The 13,218-nt window shown below is 43.3% G+C and overlaps 1 protein-coding gene across 1 annotated transcript; it reads left to right on the top strand.

The window, feature by feature from the left end:
* The first annotated feature begins 3,361 nt into the window (after positions 1–3,361).
* LOC137326088 (EEF1A lysine methyltransferase 3-like) lies at positions 3,362–12,657 on the top strand. The gene is made up of 3 exons (XM_067990966.1): positions 3,362–3,615; positions 4,647–4,758; positions 12,047–12,657. The coding sequence occupies exons 1-3, from the start codon at positions 3,442–3,444 to the stop codon at positions 12,451–12,453; spliced, it is 693 nt and encodes a 230-aa protein (XP_067847067.1). The 5' UTR covers positions 3,362–3,441; the 3' UTR covers positions 12,454–12,657.
* The last annotated feature ends 561 nt before the right edge of the window (positions 12,658–13,218 follow it).

The following is a 13,218-nucleotide window of genomic DNA, read 5'->3' as shown; positions in this document are numbered from 1 at the left end:
ATGACTTTCTTATACTTGTGGCCCCTAGTTCTGGTCTCCACCGCAATTGCAAACATCTTCTCTATGTCTACCCTATCAAACTCTTTCCAATTCGGGAATCGGAAGTACAATTTCATAATTTGTGGACGACGCCAAATTGGGGGGTATAATCAATACCGAGGAGAACTGTGACCAAATACAGAAAAACATTAATAAACTTGCAGAATGGCCTGTAATTGGCAAATTAATTTCAATATAGATAAGTATGAGGTATTACATTTTAGTAGGACGAATAAGAGGGCCACATAATGCTTGGATAATAAGAGACTAAATGGGGCAGATAATCTGAGGGATCTGGGAATACAGATACACAAATCACTAAAAGCAGTGACACAGGTTAATAAGGGAATAAAAAAAGCAAACCAAGTACTGGGGTTCATTTCTAGAGGGATAGAATTGAAAAGCAGAGAAGTTATGGTAAACTTGTATATAACCTTAGTTAAACCACACTTGGAGTACTGTGAACAGTTCTGGTCTCCATATTATAAAAGGGGTGTAGAGGCACTGAAAAAGGTGCAAAAAAGATTTACTAGGATGATACCAGAACTGAATGGTTATACCTATCAGGAAAGTTTGAGGAGGCTGGGGCTTTTTTTCTCTAGAAAAGAGAAGATTAAAGGGCGACTTGATAGAGGTCTTCAAGATTATTAAAGGGTTTGATAAGGTAGACATAGAAAAAAATGTTTCTACTTGTGGGGGAGACCAGAACCCTCGGTCTTTTCTTCAGTCACTTCCTCGAGCCCAGCGAAGAGCCCAGCGTCAGTTCAAGTGAAGCTAGGACCCTGAGAGAAGCGAGAGGATCACACTCTCTCCTCCACCAATCAGGTTGCAGAATTTTTGACAAGCTTCTTAACTCTCTCTGCAGGCTTGGAACGTTAAAACCAGGAAGTGAGAGGTACAACATTAAAATCATTGTAAAAACATTTATAGACAGGGAAAGAAAAGGGTAAGAAATAATTGAATTAAATAAAAACGACAGAAGGGAAAAGTAAATGCCCAAAGACTATTAAAATAAGGAGTAATGAGATTCCATATTTCTAAAAGTTAATTTTAATTGTTTGGCAGTCATTAAGACTTACCACACTGTTGAAACTTAGCTTAGATCTGACATTTTTAAGCGTGCCTGTTTTGTGGCGATATTAGTTACTTTTCAGCTAGGCAGATGAGCAAGTTATTGCTTTCCCAATGATTTTCCTGATTGCAGCGTGTGATATACCTTTAATTTGAAGCTGTCTTATCACTGGCAAACCAGTAGGAGCAAGTTTCACATTTCACTGCTCATGTGCAAACGCCGGAATTTGCTCCTCCATTTCGCCGCTAACAATGGTGAGTGCTGTTGATCTCATCATTATTTTGCAAGCAATTTCTGCCCCAATATGGAGACCAGAACTTTTCACAGTGCTTCAAGTGTGGTCTAACCAAGTTTCTATACAAGTTTACCATAACTTCCCTGCTTTTCAATTCTATCCCTCTAGAAATGAACCCCAGTACTCTGTTTTTTGTTCTGGCCTTATTAACCTGCGTCGCTACTTTTAGTGATTTGTGTGTCTGTACCCCCAAATCCCTCTGCTCCTCTACCCCACACTCTAAGGAGTATGTGGCCTCCTTATTCTTCCTACCAATATGTACCACCTCACACTGAAATTCATTTGCCAATTGCACGCCAATCTGCAAGTTTATTAATGTCTCCCTGTATTTTGTCGCTCTCCTCCTCAGTATCAAGAATCCCCCCCAATTTGGTGCAGTCTGCAAATTTTGAAATTGTACTTCGGATTCTGGATTCCAGATCATTTATATAAATAGTGAACAACAGTGGTCCCAGCAACAATCATTGTAGAACACTGACCCCTATTTTCTGTTTTCTGTTTTGTAGCCAGCTTGCTATCAACTCTGCTACTTGTAGTCTGACTCCACATGCTTTGACTTTTGTCATGAGTCTACAATGTGACACCTTATCAAAGGCCTTTTGAAAATCCAAATTTATTACTTTGACTGCATTACTCTTGTTTACCCTTTCTGTTACTTCTTCAAAGAATTCAATAGGGTTGGTCAAGCATGGCCTTCCCTTTTGAAATCCGTGCTGACTGGTCTTCATTATATTTTCGGTTTCTAGATGTTTTTCTATTACATCTTTGAGTAAAGATTCCATTATCTTTCCTACCACTAATGTGAAGCTAATTGGTCTATAGCTCCCTGAACTGGTTCTATCTCCCTTTTTAAATATAAGTATCACATTAGCTGTCCACCAGTCCTCTGTCACTATTCCCTTTTCTAATTTATATATATGTAATAGTGCCTCTGCTATCTCTTCCCTAAATTCTTTTATTATGCACGAATGCAATCCATCCAGAGCAGGGATTTTATCCTCTGTAAGATTGATTAGTATATTAATTATCTCCCCTCTTTCTATCATAAATGTCTTTATATCTTTTTTGATCTCCTCTTCTAATGTCATGTCCACCATGTTAGTCTCTCTGGTAAATACAGAGGCAAAGTAATTATTAATATTTCTGCCACTTCACTGTCATTACCTGGGTGTTTATCGTGTGTATCCCTTAGTGGCCCATACATTATCCTGATTTATCTTTTGTTATTTATGTGTCTGCAGAATACTTTACCATTTCTTTTTATATTCCTTGATAATTTAATTTCGTAGTTTCTCTTTGCCTTTTGAATTGTTTTTTAAACTTATTTTCTAACCTTTCCCTATTCCCTTTGTTGTCTCCGTTCTTGTGTATGCCTTTTTCTTAATTTCAATTTTGCCCTTATTTCTTTATTCATCCATGCTGTTTCATTATTGGCTAGTTTGTTCTGGTTTTTTAGTGGGATATATTTCTCCTGGACTCTATTGATCACCGTTTTAAATATTTCCTACTGCTGTTCTATTTCTTTGTTTGTCAGTAACCTTTTCCAATTTATTTCCCCTAGTTCCATTCTCATCCCCTTAAAATCAGCTTTTTCCAAATTATTATTTTGGTCTTTGTCTCACTAATGACCTTAAACCTTATTATGGCAATAGCACTTCCTGCATAAATAGAGACAAACGCCAACAATATGAACGCACCCTGATCAGTTCCTAAATTTAAATTGCGTTATTTCTTGGTATAATAAGTATCCACCCACACTGGTAAACTTTACATATTGCTTTAAGAGCAAAGCATTCAAAGTTTGGCGGTTCCCTTGACGAAATTATGCGTACTGCAATTTGACAATGTTTAAAATCCGGAATCCTTAATTATTCCCTGTATAAATCAACACATTCTTTGATGAATTAATATTTTGTCGCCTTTCTGGATTTTTGGGGGAAATTGAACAGGAAATTGGACAGAAATTCACCCATTCCGAAGTTCGGCACTTAAAGGGAACCGCAAAGGATCCATCGGAGTTCCAGAGGAATTAGAAATGATGACGACAGCCCTGAGCCCCGAGCATTCCGGCGACGAGACCCCAAAGGTGAAGGATTACTCTCCGACCTCCTACATCACACACAGCAACTTCGAGTTCTGCGGATACAGTTTAAAGATCGCTCGAACTCTGAGCGCCAGCCTGGGCGTTTCTGCTTATGTCTGGGAGGCTGTAAGTTCGCTGCATTAGTCGGATAGAGGAAAAGCCAACCTGACGCATCTAATGCACTTAACTGTAAAAATGTAACCTCTTTCCCTGTTCTCAATTGCAGTTTGTTTGCAATCGTCCTTCTTTTCTCAGAAAACCCGTGCTCTTTAAATAGATCACGGATCTGGCACACCTTGTTCACAGTCCGCTGTATGGCTGGTTGGAATGTGCTTTTCTCACACACGTTTGAAACAGAACAATGTGCTTTTCTCTGGTTTCAAGCCTTGGTTTTAATATGAGTTAGAGACTCTGAAGCTCATTAAAAAAAACCGCCATCACTGGTGCCGATGGGGTGTTTAAACATTTCCACCCTCCAATTCCCCTCTCCCCTCCTGGAGTTGCTGACCTGTACCGTTCCATGGTCATTTCCAATATCGCCCCTAATGACCATTCTAGGTGCGCGAAGCCAGACACTGAATGCCCAGAGAGGCGACATTGTTGCTGAGTCCGGTCCTGTCCGCCACAGATGCACAATTTCCGATGAGTCCCTGGGTAGTAATCAGGAGGGTGACTAACTCAGTACAGACAGGGAGTGGAACCTGCGGCCTTCCAGTTCTTTGAGACTCGGTACAACAACGAGTGCTGCATCTTCACATTGAGTCATTGGTGCAGCTTTGACTGCGCTCCAGATAGTTGAATGATTGACTTGGTGGGACTGCGAGTTATTGCCGGCGGGGCGAGGCGGTGGTGCAGCAGGTTAGATCACTTCTTTGTTCAAGTTATTCTCCTGTAATTCCTCTGGGACCCGTTGCATCAGAGGGTGACAACAAGAACACGCGGCCTATGAACAGAACCACCAGTGCTGATCTGCACCCATTGGGAGATGGGTGACAGCGTCCGAATGACAACAGTTCCCAGGAGCCTTCCTTTACCTCTGTAGGGAATTGTTTGTACCCAGAGCCCACCCTTCACCCACAGCAGGTGTCGGGATCCAAGTGCTTTGCATCACTTTCTGAATGAATTAATCCTAACTTACATGTGTTCCACCTTTTCAGGGGATTGCTCTGTGCCGGTACTTTGAGAAGGAGAAGATCAGTTTTGCTGGGAAGAAAGTGATTGAGCTGGGATCGGGCACTGGAATCGTGGGAATATTAGCAGCCTTATTAGGTGAGTTATAGGGGGCAATTGAATTTAAATGTACAATTTTATTGATGAGAGGAAAATAAGTGGGCAATAACGAAAATGCATGTTTATATCGAGAAAGGAGTGATACCATGTCTGACAGTAAGGAATGGTATGATTACCTCCCTACACTTCCTGTGGTATACATGGTTTGAGAGTAATTCAGTCTCCCTACTGTAAACTTTTAGTTTTCAGATAATCATTTCAGCGAATGTAAGTCAGAGGTGAGAGATTTCACAGCGAGATGCTCCTCCTATGTAACTAAAACAATTCACATATTTTCTGGCTGATATTTATGAGTCATAGAGTCATAGAGTTATACAGCACGGATAGAGGCCCTTCGGCCCATCGTGTCCGCGCAGGCCATCAAGCCCTGTCTAATCTAATCCCATATTCCAGCATTTGGTCCGTAGCCTTGTATGCTATGGCATTTCAAGTGCTCATCCAAATGCTTCTTGAATGTTGTGAGGGTTCCTGCCTCCACAACCCTTTCAGGCAGTGAGTTCCAGACTCCACCCACCCTCTGGGTGAAAAAGTTCTTTCTCAAATCCCCTCTAAACCTCCCGCCTTTTACCTTGAATCTATGTCCCCTTGTTATAGAACCCTCAACGAAGGGAAAAAGCTCCTTAGTATCCATCCTATCTGTGCCCCTCATAATTTTGTACACCACAATCATGTCCCCCCTCAGCCTCCTCTGCTCCAAGGAAAACAAACCCAATCTTCCCAGTCTCTCTTCATAGCTGAAGCGCTCCAGCCCTGGTAACATCCTGGTGAATCTCCTCTGCACCCTCTCCAAAGCGATCACATCCTTCCTGTAGTGTGGCGACCAGAACTGCACACAGTACTCCAGCTGTGGCCTAACCAGTGTTTTATACAGCTCCATCATAACCTCCTTGCTCTTATATTCTATGCCTCGGCTAATAAAGGCAAGTATCCCATATGCCTTCTTTACCACCTTATCTACCTGTTCCGCCGCCTTCAGGGATCTGTGAACTTGCACACCAAGATCCCTCTGACCCTCTGTCTCGCCTAGGGTCCTCCCATTCATTGTGTATTCCCTTGCCTTGTTAGTCCCTCCAAAGTGCATCACCTCACACTTTTCCGGGTTAAATTCCATTTGCCACTGTTCCGCCCATCTGACCAACCCATCTATATCGTCCTGCAGACTGAGGCTATCCTCCTCGCTATTTACCACCCTACCAATTTTTGTATCTTCAGCGAACTTACTGATCATACCTTTTACATTCATATCCAAGTCGTTAATGTAGACCACAAACAGCAAGGGACCCAGCACCGATCCCTGTGGTACCCCACTGGCCACAGGCTTCCAGTCACAAAAACAACCTTCGACCATCACCCTCTGCCTTCTGCCACTAAGACAGTTTTGTATCCAAAGTGCCAAGGCACCCTGGATTCCATGGGCTCGTACCTTCTTGACCAGTCTCCCGTGGGGGACTTTATCGAAGGCCTTACTGAAATCCATGTATACCACATCCACTGCGTTACCCTCATCCACACGCCTAGTCACCCCCTCAAAAAATTCAATCAAATTAGTCAGACATGATCTTCCCTTGACAAAGCCATGTTGACTATCCCTGATTAATCCTTGCTTCTCCAAGTGGAGACTAATTTTGTTCTTCAGATTTTTTTCCAATAATTTTCCTACCACTGATGTTAGGCTCACTGGCCTGTAGTTCCCCGGTTTTTCCCTACTCCCCTTCTTGAATAATGGTACTACATTAGCGGTTCTCCAGTCCTCTGGCACATCCCCTGTGGCCAGAGAGGTTCTGAATATATGTGTCAGAGCCCCCGCAATCTCCTCCTTTGCCTCACACAATAGCCTGGGATACATTTCGTCCGGGCCTGGGGATTTATCCATTTTTAGGCCTGCTAAAACCTCCAATACCTCCTCCCGCTCAATGTTAATATGTTCGAGTATATCACAGTCCCTCTGCTGTATTTCTATGTCTACATCGTCCTTCTCCATAGTGAAAACAGATGCAAAAAATTAATTTAGAACCCCTCCTACATCTGCCGGCTCCACACACAGATTGCCATTTTGTCCCTAATGGGCCCTATTTTTTCCCTAGTTATCCTCTTACCCTTAATATACTTATAAAACATCTTAGGATTTTCCTTTATTTTGCTCGCCACTGTTATTTCATGGCCCCTCCTTGATCTCCTAATTTCTTTTTTAAGTATCCCCCTGCACTTCTTGTACTCCTTTAGGGCTTCCTCCGTCTTTAGCCTTTTGAATCTGCCAAAAGCCCTCCTTTTTTTCCTAATCCATTCTCATATATCCCCTGACATCCAAGGTTCCCTGGAGTTCTTGGAACCACCCTTGACCTTTACGGGAACATGTTGCCATTGTATGGTCTCAATCTCCCTTCTGAAAGACTCCCATTGCTCCGATGCGGATTTTCCTACAAGCAGCTGATTCCAGTCCATTTTGGCCAGATCCTGCCTTATCCTATTAAAATCGGCCTTCCCCCAATTTAGAACCTTTATTTCTGGCCCCTCCCTGTCCTTTTCCATGACCACCTTAAATCTCACCGAATTATGGTCACTGTCACCAAAGTGCTCACCTACTAGCACTTCTTCCACTTGGCCGGCCACATTCCCTAGAATTAGGTCCAGTACCGCCCCCTCTCTTGTAGGACTTTCTACATGCTGGCTCAAAAAGCTCTCCTGGATGCACGTTAAGAATTTTGTACCCTCTAAGCCTTTTACACTCTGAGTATCCCAGTTAATATTGGGGAAGTTGAAATCCCCCACTATTATTACCCTATTATTTGCACAATTTTCTGAGATTTGCCTACATATCTGTTCCTCTATCTCCCCCTGACTGTTTGGGGGCCTATAGTACACTCCCATCAAAGTGCTTGCCCCCTTTTTGTTTTTAAGCTCCACCCATATGGCCTCATTAGAGGAACCTGCTAATATATCATCCCTCCTTATGGCAGTAATTGATTCTTTAATTAATATTGCGACCCCCCTCCTCTTATACCTCCCTCTCTGTCTCGCCTGAAGATTCTGTACCCCGGAATATTGAGCTGCCAGTCTTGCCCCTCCCTCAACCATGTCTCTGTGACAGCAACAATATCATACTCCCATGTGTTTATCAACACCTTCAGTTCATCCACCTTATTCGCAAGACTCCTTGCATTAAAATAGATGCCATCCAGCCTTGCTCTTACATTTTTGCCCTGTCTTCCAAGCTGACTTGTTTTTTTCTCTATATTTGGCTGCACATCACCCCCTATTGTAGCTCCACTCTGTATCCCATCCCCCTGCCAAGTTAGTTTAAACCCCTCCAACAGTGCTAGCAAACCTCCCCGCAAGGATATTTGTCCCGCTCTGGTTCAGGTGCAACCCGTCCGACTTGTACAAGTCCCACCTTCCCCAGAAGCAGGCCCAGTGATCCAGGAAACTGAAACCCTCCCTCCTGCACCAACTCTTTAGCCACGCATTCATCTGCTCTATCCTCCTATTTCTATACTCACTAGCCCGTGGCACTGGGAATAATCCAGAGATTACAACCTTTGAGGTCCTGCTCTTTAATCTGCTACCTAGCTCCCTAAATTCTTGATGCAGGACCTCATCTCCTTTCCTACCTATGTCGTTGGTCCCAATATGGACCACGACCTCTGCCTGCTCACCCTCCCCCTTGAGAATGCCCTGTAGCCGCTCATTGACATCCATTAAAAGTTAGTACGATTGCCCTAGACACAGAGATCTGCCAATAGCTCTGTATGCAGAGAATGACAGTTTAAGGGCTCGTCAGGGAGCAAAGGCTCCTGCTAAATCAACCAGAGTGACAACCCAACTGGTCTTCCCCGTGGACTGAGATGCCATTGATCCGGTAGTGCTTAGTTCTGGCGTTAGTATATTTAAAAAAAAATTATAAACCTTTTGCCTTTAGTGTGGTGCTCCTTGGATTAATCGCTGATTAAACCATGAAGTGAATGAGCCGGTTCCATTCAGTGTGACATTCATTACAGTGAAAGACAATCCTCTGAGCAGAGATTTAACCAGCAAGTTGCTGCTTTTGATACAACAACCGCTAGGCAATGCATTTAGACTCCACACGAAAGAGCCAAGCCCAGAGGTTGCCCATAAGTAAAGGTGAACGTTATATTAGCTCTCCATCAACGGATGGCATTAAAGTTTCAGTAAATACTGAGCATTTAAGTGGCTCCTGGTGACAGACATTGGTACATGATGGAAAGTATAACTATAAATATAGAATTACATAGAATTGCACAAAATTTACAGTACAGAAAGGGACCATTCGGCACAACAGGTCTATGCCGGTGTTAATGTCACACGAACCTCACTTCACTTCATCCTATCAATGTATCCTTCGATTCCTTTCTCCCTCAGGTACTTACCTAGCTGCTCCTTAAATCCATCTATAATATTCGCCTCAACCACTCCACGTGGTAGCACGTTCCATATTCTCACCACTCTCTGATTAAAGAGGTTTCTCCTGAATTCCTCATTGGATTTATTAGTGACTATCTTATATTTATGGCCCCTAGTTTTGGACTCCCAACAAGTGGGAACATCTTCTCTACGTTTACCATATCGAACCCATTCACATTTTAAAGACCTCTATCAGGTCACCTCTCAGTCTTCCCTTTTCTAGAGACTAAAGCCTGTGCAGTCTTTCCTGATAGTTGTACCTCTTCAATTCTGCTTTCATCCTTGTAAATCTTCGCACTTTCTCCAGTGCTTCTATATTCTTTATGTAATATGGAGACCAGAACTGCGCACATTATTCTAAGTGTGGTCTAATCAAGATTCTATATACGTTTTGTGAATCTGTGAATCCAACGTCAAGCTTCAAAGAATTAAACGCAAAATCTTAATGAGGCCGGGTAAGATGTCTAGACCTAATGGTGATACGAATCTTTGATCAGTTGATTGAACATTCTCAAGTTGGTCTAACGCTCCCGAAACATAAACACTAAATCCGCATTGCAGACTGTTGACGGGAATGCCCGTGTCTCATGGGCATGAGCTGAGGGACAAATTCCTCCCAAATTCATTTTATTCTGCCTGATTGATACCATTTTTTTATTCGTTCACGGGATGTGGGTGTCACTGGCAAGGCCAGCATTTATTGCCCATCCCTAATTGCCCTTGAGAAGGTGGTGGTGAGCTGCCTTCTTGAACAGCTGCAGTCTGTGTGGTGAAGGTTCTCCCACAGTGCTGTTAGGAAGGGAGTTCCAGGATTTTGACCCAGCGACAATGAAGGAACGGCGATATATTTCCAAGTCGGGATGGTGTGTGACTTGGAGGGGAATGTGCAGGTGGTGTTGTTCCCATATGCCTGCTGCCCTTGTCCTTCTAGGTGCTAGCGGTCATGGGTTTGGGAGGTGCTGTCGAAGAAGCCTTGGCGAGTTGCTGCAGTGCATCCTGTGGATGGTACACACTGCAGCCACGGTGCGCCGGTGATGAAGGGAGTGGAAGTTTAGGGTGGTGGATGGGGTGCCAATCAAACGGGCTGCTTTGTCCTGGATGGTGTCGAGCTTCTTGAGTGTTGTTGTGGCTTCACTCATCCAGGCAAGTGGAGAGTATTCCATCACACTCCTGATGCCTTGTAGATGGTGGAAAGGCTTTGGGAAGTCAGGAGGTGAGTTACTCACCGCAGAATACCTAGCCTCTGGCCTGCTGTTGTAGCCACAGTATTTATGTGGCTGGTCCAGTTAAGTTTCTGGTCAATGGTGATCCCCAGGATATTGATGGTGGGGGATTTGGCGATGTTAATGCCGTTGAATGTCAAGGGGAGGTGTTCGGACTCTCTCTTGTTGGAGATGGTCATTGCCTGGCACTTAATGATTGTAATTACCCAGGCTGCATCAATCGTCGGGTCCAAGGGCTCGCCATTCGTTTTCCCGAGGTTATAATATCTCTGTATGATGCAATAAATCTTGTGGAGTAAACTGAATTGTAACAGTAACTTTGTTTCTCCCGTTTGTGGGCATTCTAATCTACATCAGCTTTCTGGTGGCTTTTAGTTGCAGAAATCGAAAACTAAGCAGTTAATTATGAAAAGTGCCATCAGAGCTAAACAGTTTCGCAACATAGAATAATGTATCAATGTGCCAAAGGAAATGGCCATAAAATTAAAGAAATGTTCATGTGTTGTTGAAGTGAAGCAGGTGGTTGTGGTGCTGCAACCCGGCCCGTCCTTGGGTTAGGAAGGGGTGAATCCTACACCTGATAGCCGGTGACCGCTGTTGACAGGACGCACGCATGGGCATCGGATGGGAACAGGTTCGGGCTTAGCGGGGTTTCCCCCTGCTCCTATACAACTTGGAAATTGCTAATTAATGTTTCAGAAGAGCAGCGAAGCTAGATAAACTTCATGCCGTCATTTTATCTTGAAATAAATTGCACTTTTTGCTCCATCTTATTTTACTTGGACCTCTGTCACTGTCTGGGACAATACTGGCTCACAGACCCAGCGTCTGCTTTGGAGACCGCTACTTTTTGCCTGTATGATCCACCGTGTAGGATCTGACTGTTGTCTACGGCAAATCAAGAATGGGGACTCAGAAGGATGATACCAGAATTGAGAGGATATCCTTATCAGGAAAGGCTGAACAGGCTGGGGTTCTTGTCTCTAGAAAAGAGAAGACTGAGGTTGATCTGATAGTGGTCTTTAAGATAATGAAAGGGTTTGATAAGGCAGACATAGAGAAAATGTTTCCATTTGTGGGGGAGCCCAAAACTAGAGGTCATCAATATAAAATAGTCGCTAATAAATCCAACAGGGAATTCAGGAGAAGCTTATTAACTCAAAGAGTGGTGAGAATGTGAAACTCACCACAAGACAGATGAGGCAAATAGCATAGATGCATTTAAGGGGAAGCTAGATAAGCACATGAGTTAGAAATGAATGGAAGGATATGCTGATAGGATGAGATGAAGTAAGGAGGGAGGAGACTCTTGTGGAGCATAAATACCGCCATAGACCAATTGGGCCGAATGGCCTGTTTCTGTGCTGTAGCTTCGATGTAACTCGATGTAGCACATTGACCCCTCCCCTTTGGTCAGTGCCTTCTGGGGGCATGCTCTGTGGATCAGAATCCTGCCTGCGAGTGATTGTTAAAGTCTTTCACTGTCTGGGACAATACTCGCTCACAGACCCACCGTCTGCTTTGGAGACCGTTACTTTTTGCCTCTATGATCACCGTGTAGGATCTGAGTGTTGTCTACGGCAAACCATGAATGGAGATAGATTTTTTTTTCTTTTTCTTTTCAGGTGGAAATGTTACCATAACAGATAAACCGACGATCCTGGAGCAAATCAAGAACAATGTCTCCACCAACATCCCCCCTGCCTGCAGACACCGTTTAAAGGTCCGTCCCCTGACCTGGGGTCAAGACCACACTAATTTTCCTACCGACTATGACTTCATCCTGGGTTCGGATATCGTCTATAGCTTAGTTAGCCAGCCCTCCCTAATAGAAACACTGCGCCATCTCTCCAACCAAGGGGCTACAATTTACCTCTCTTCCGAATTTCGAACCGGGAACGGCTCCCTCCCTTTCCACGAAGTACTTCTCCCTGACTATTTTAACTGCCAGGTTGTCGACAGGTTAATGGGCAAAGATATTACTGTGTACAAAATGACCAAGATTAGTACAGATCCTGCGGATGGGCTGTAGACGTAGAGCCGGAAATCTGCCGGTTACTGAACATGACATTGGGGTTGCCGAACGAGCCTCCCTGTCAATAGCGTTTTAAAAGTTCATATTCTTTACAAGCTAAAGGTGACTAAAGATTCAAACAATTCAGATGAAAGCAATATTTAACAACCAGCTCATATTTCTTCACCCTATTGATAATAAAGGAGTTTCCCTCCCGGATAACGCCAACTCGTGCTCTATAAGACGCTATAGCGTACCCGCTAATTTATGGTTAAATTGTTTATATGATATTGAGCAAGTTGGTATATTGAAATGCACTTGACTCAGTTATGAATGAAATTGTATATAACTGATAAAAGCGTGTTTTGTCATTTCCTTTCACGATCAAAATATGCCTGGACTTAAATCTTTAAGAGAGCTTCATTAACAATTATATGTAAATTGCTTACATTAAGTACAGACATGAAGAGCCTTGCAGAGATTAATTAGTCCGATAACTAATATTTTTGGATGGATATGTCCTGCTTTAGTTGAAACTATCAACTTGGTGAAGATTTGATGGATTGACGTGTCTAAGAAATTCCTGCGGTTTTGACAATTTAAGGTGTTTAAGTTGGGGTATTTTGTTTTCAGATTAGAACGTTTGTAAAATAGAATAGACCCAGTGTATCGCAACACAAAAACTGACATTATCGTCTCAGTAGAAGTATAGTGCAACCGTAAGTCAGCGGCCATAAAGTGTTACCCGGAAGTAAAATCCTTCAACTAACCGTGGAAAGAATA

Source organism: Heptranchias perlo, chromosome 10 (assembly GCF_035084215.1).
Source record: "Heptranchias perlo isolate sHepPer1 chromosome 10, sHepPer1.hap1, whole genome shotgun sequence".
Taxonomy (NCBI): domain Eukaryota; kingdom Metazoa; phylum Chordata; class Chondrichthyes; order Hexanchiformes; family Hexanchidae; genus Heptranchias; species Heptranchias perlo.
This window is presented reverse-complemented; position numbering and strand designations above follow the sequence as displayed.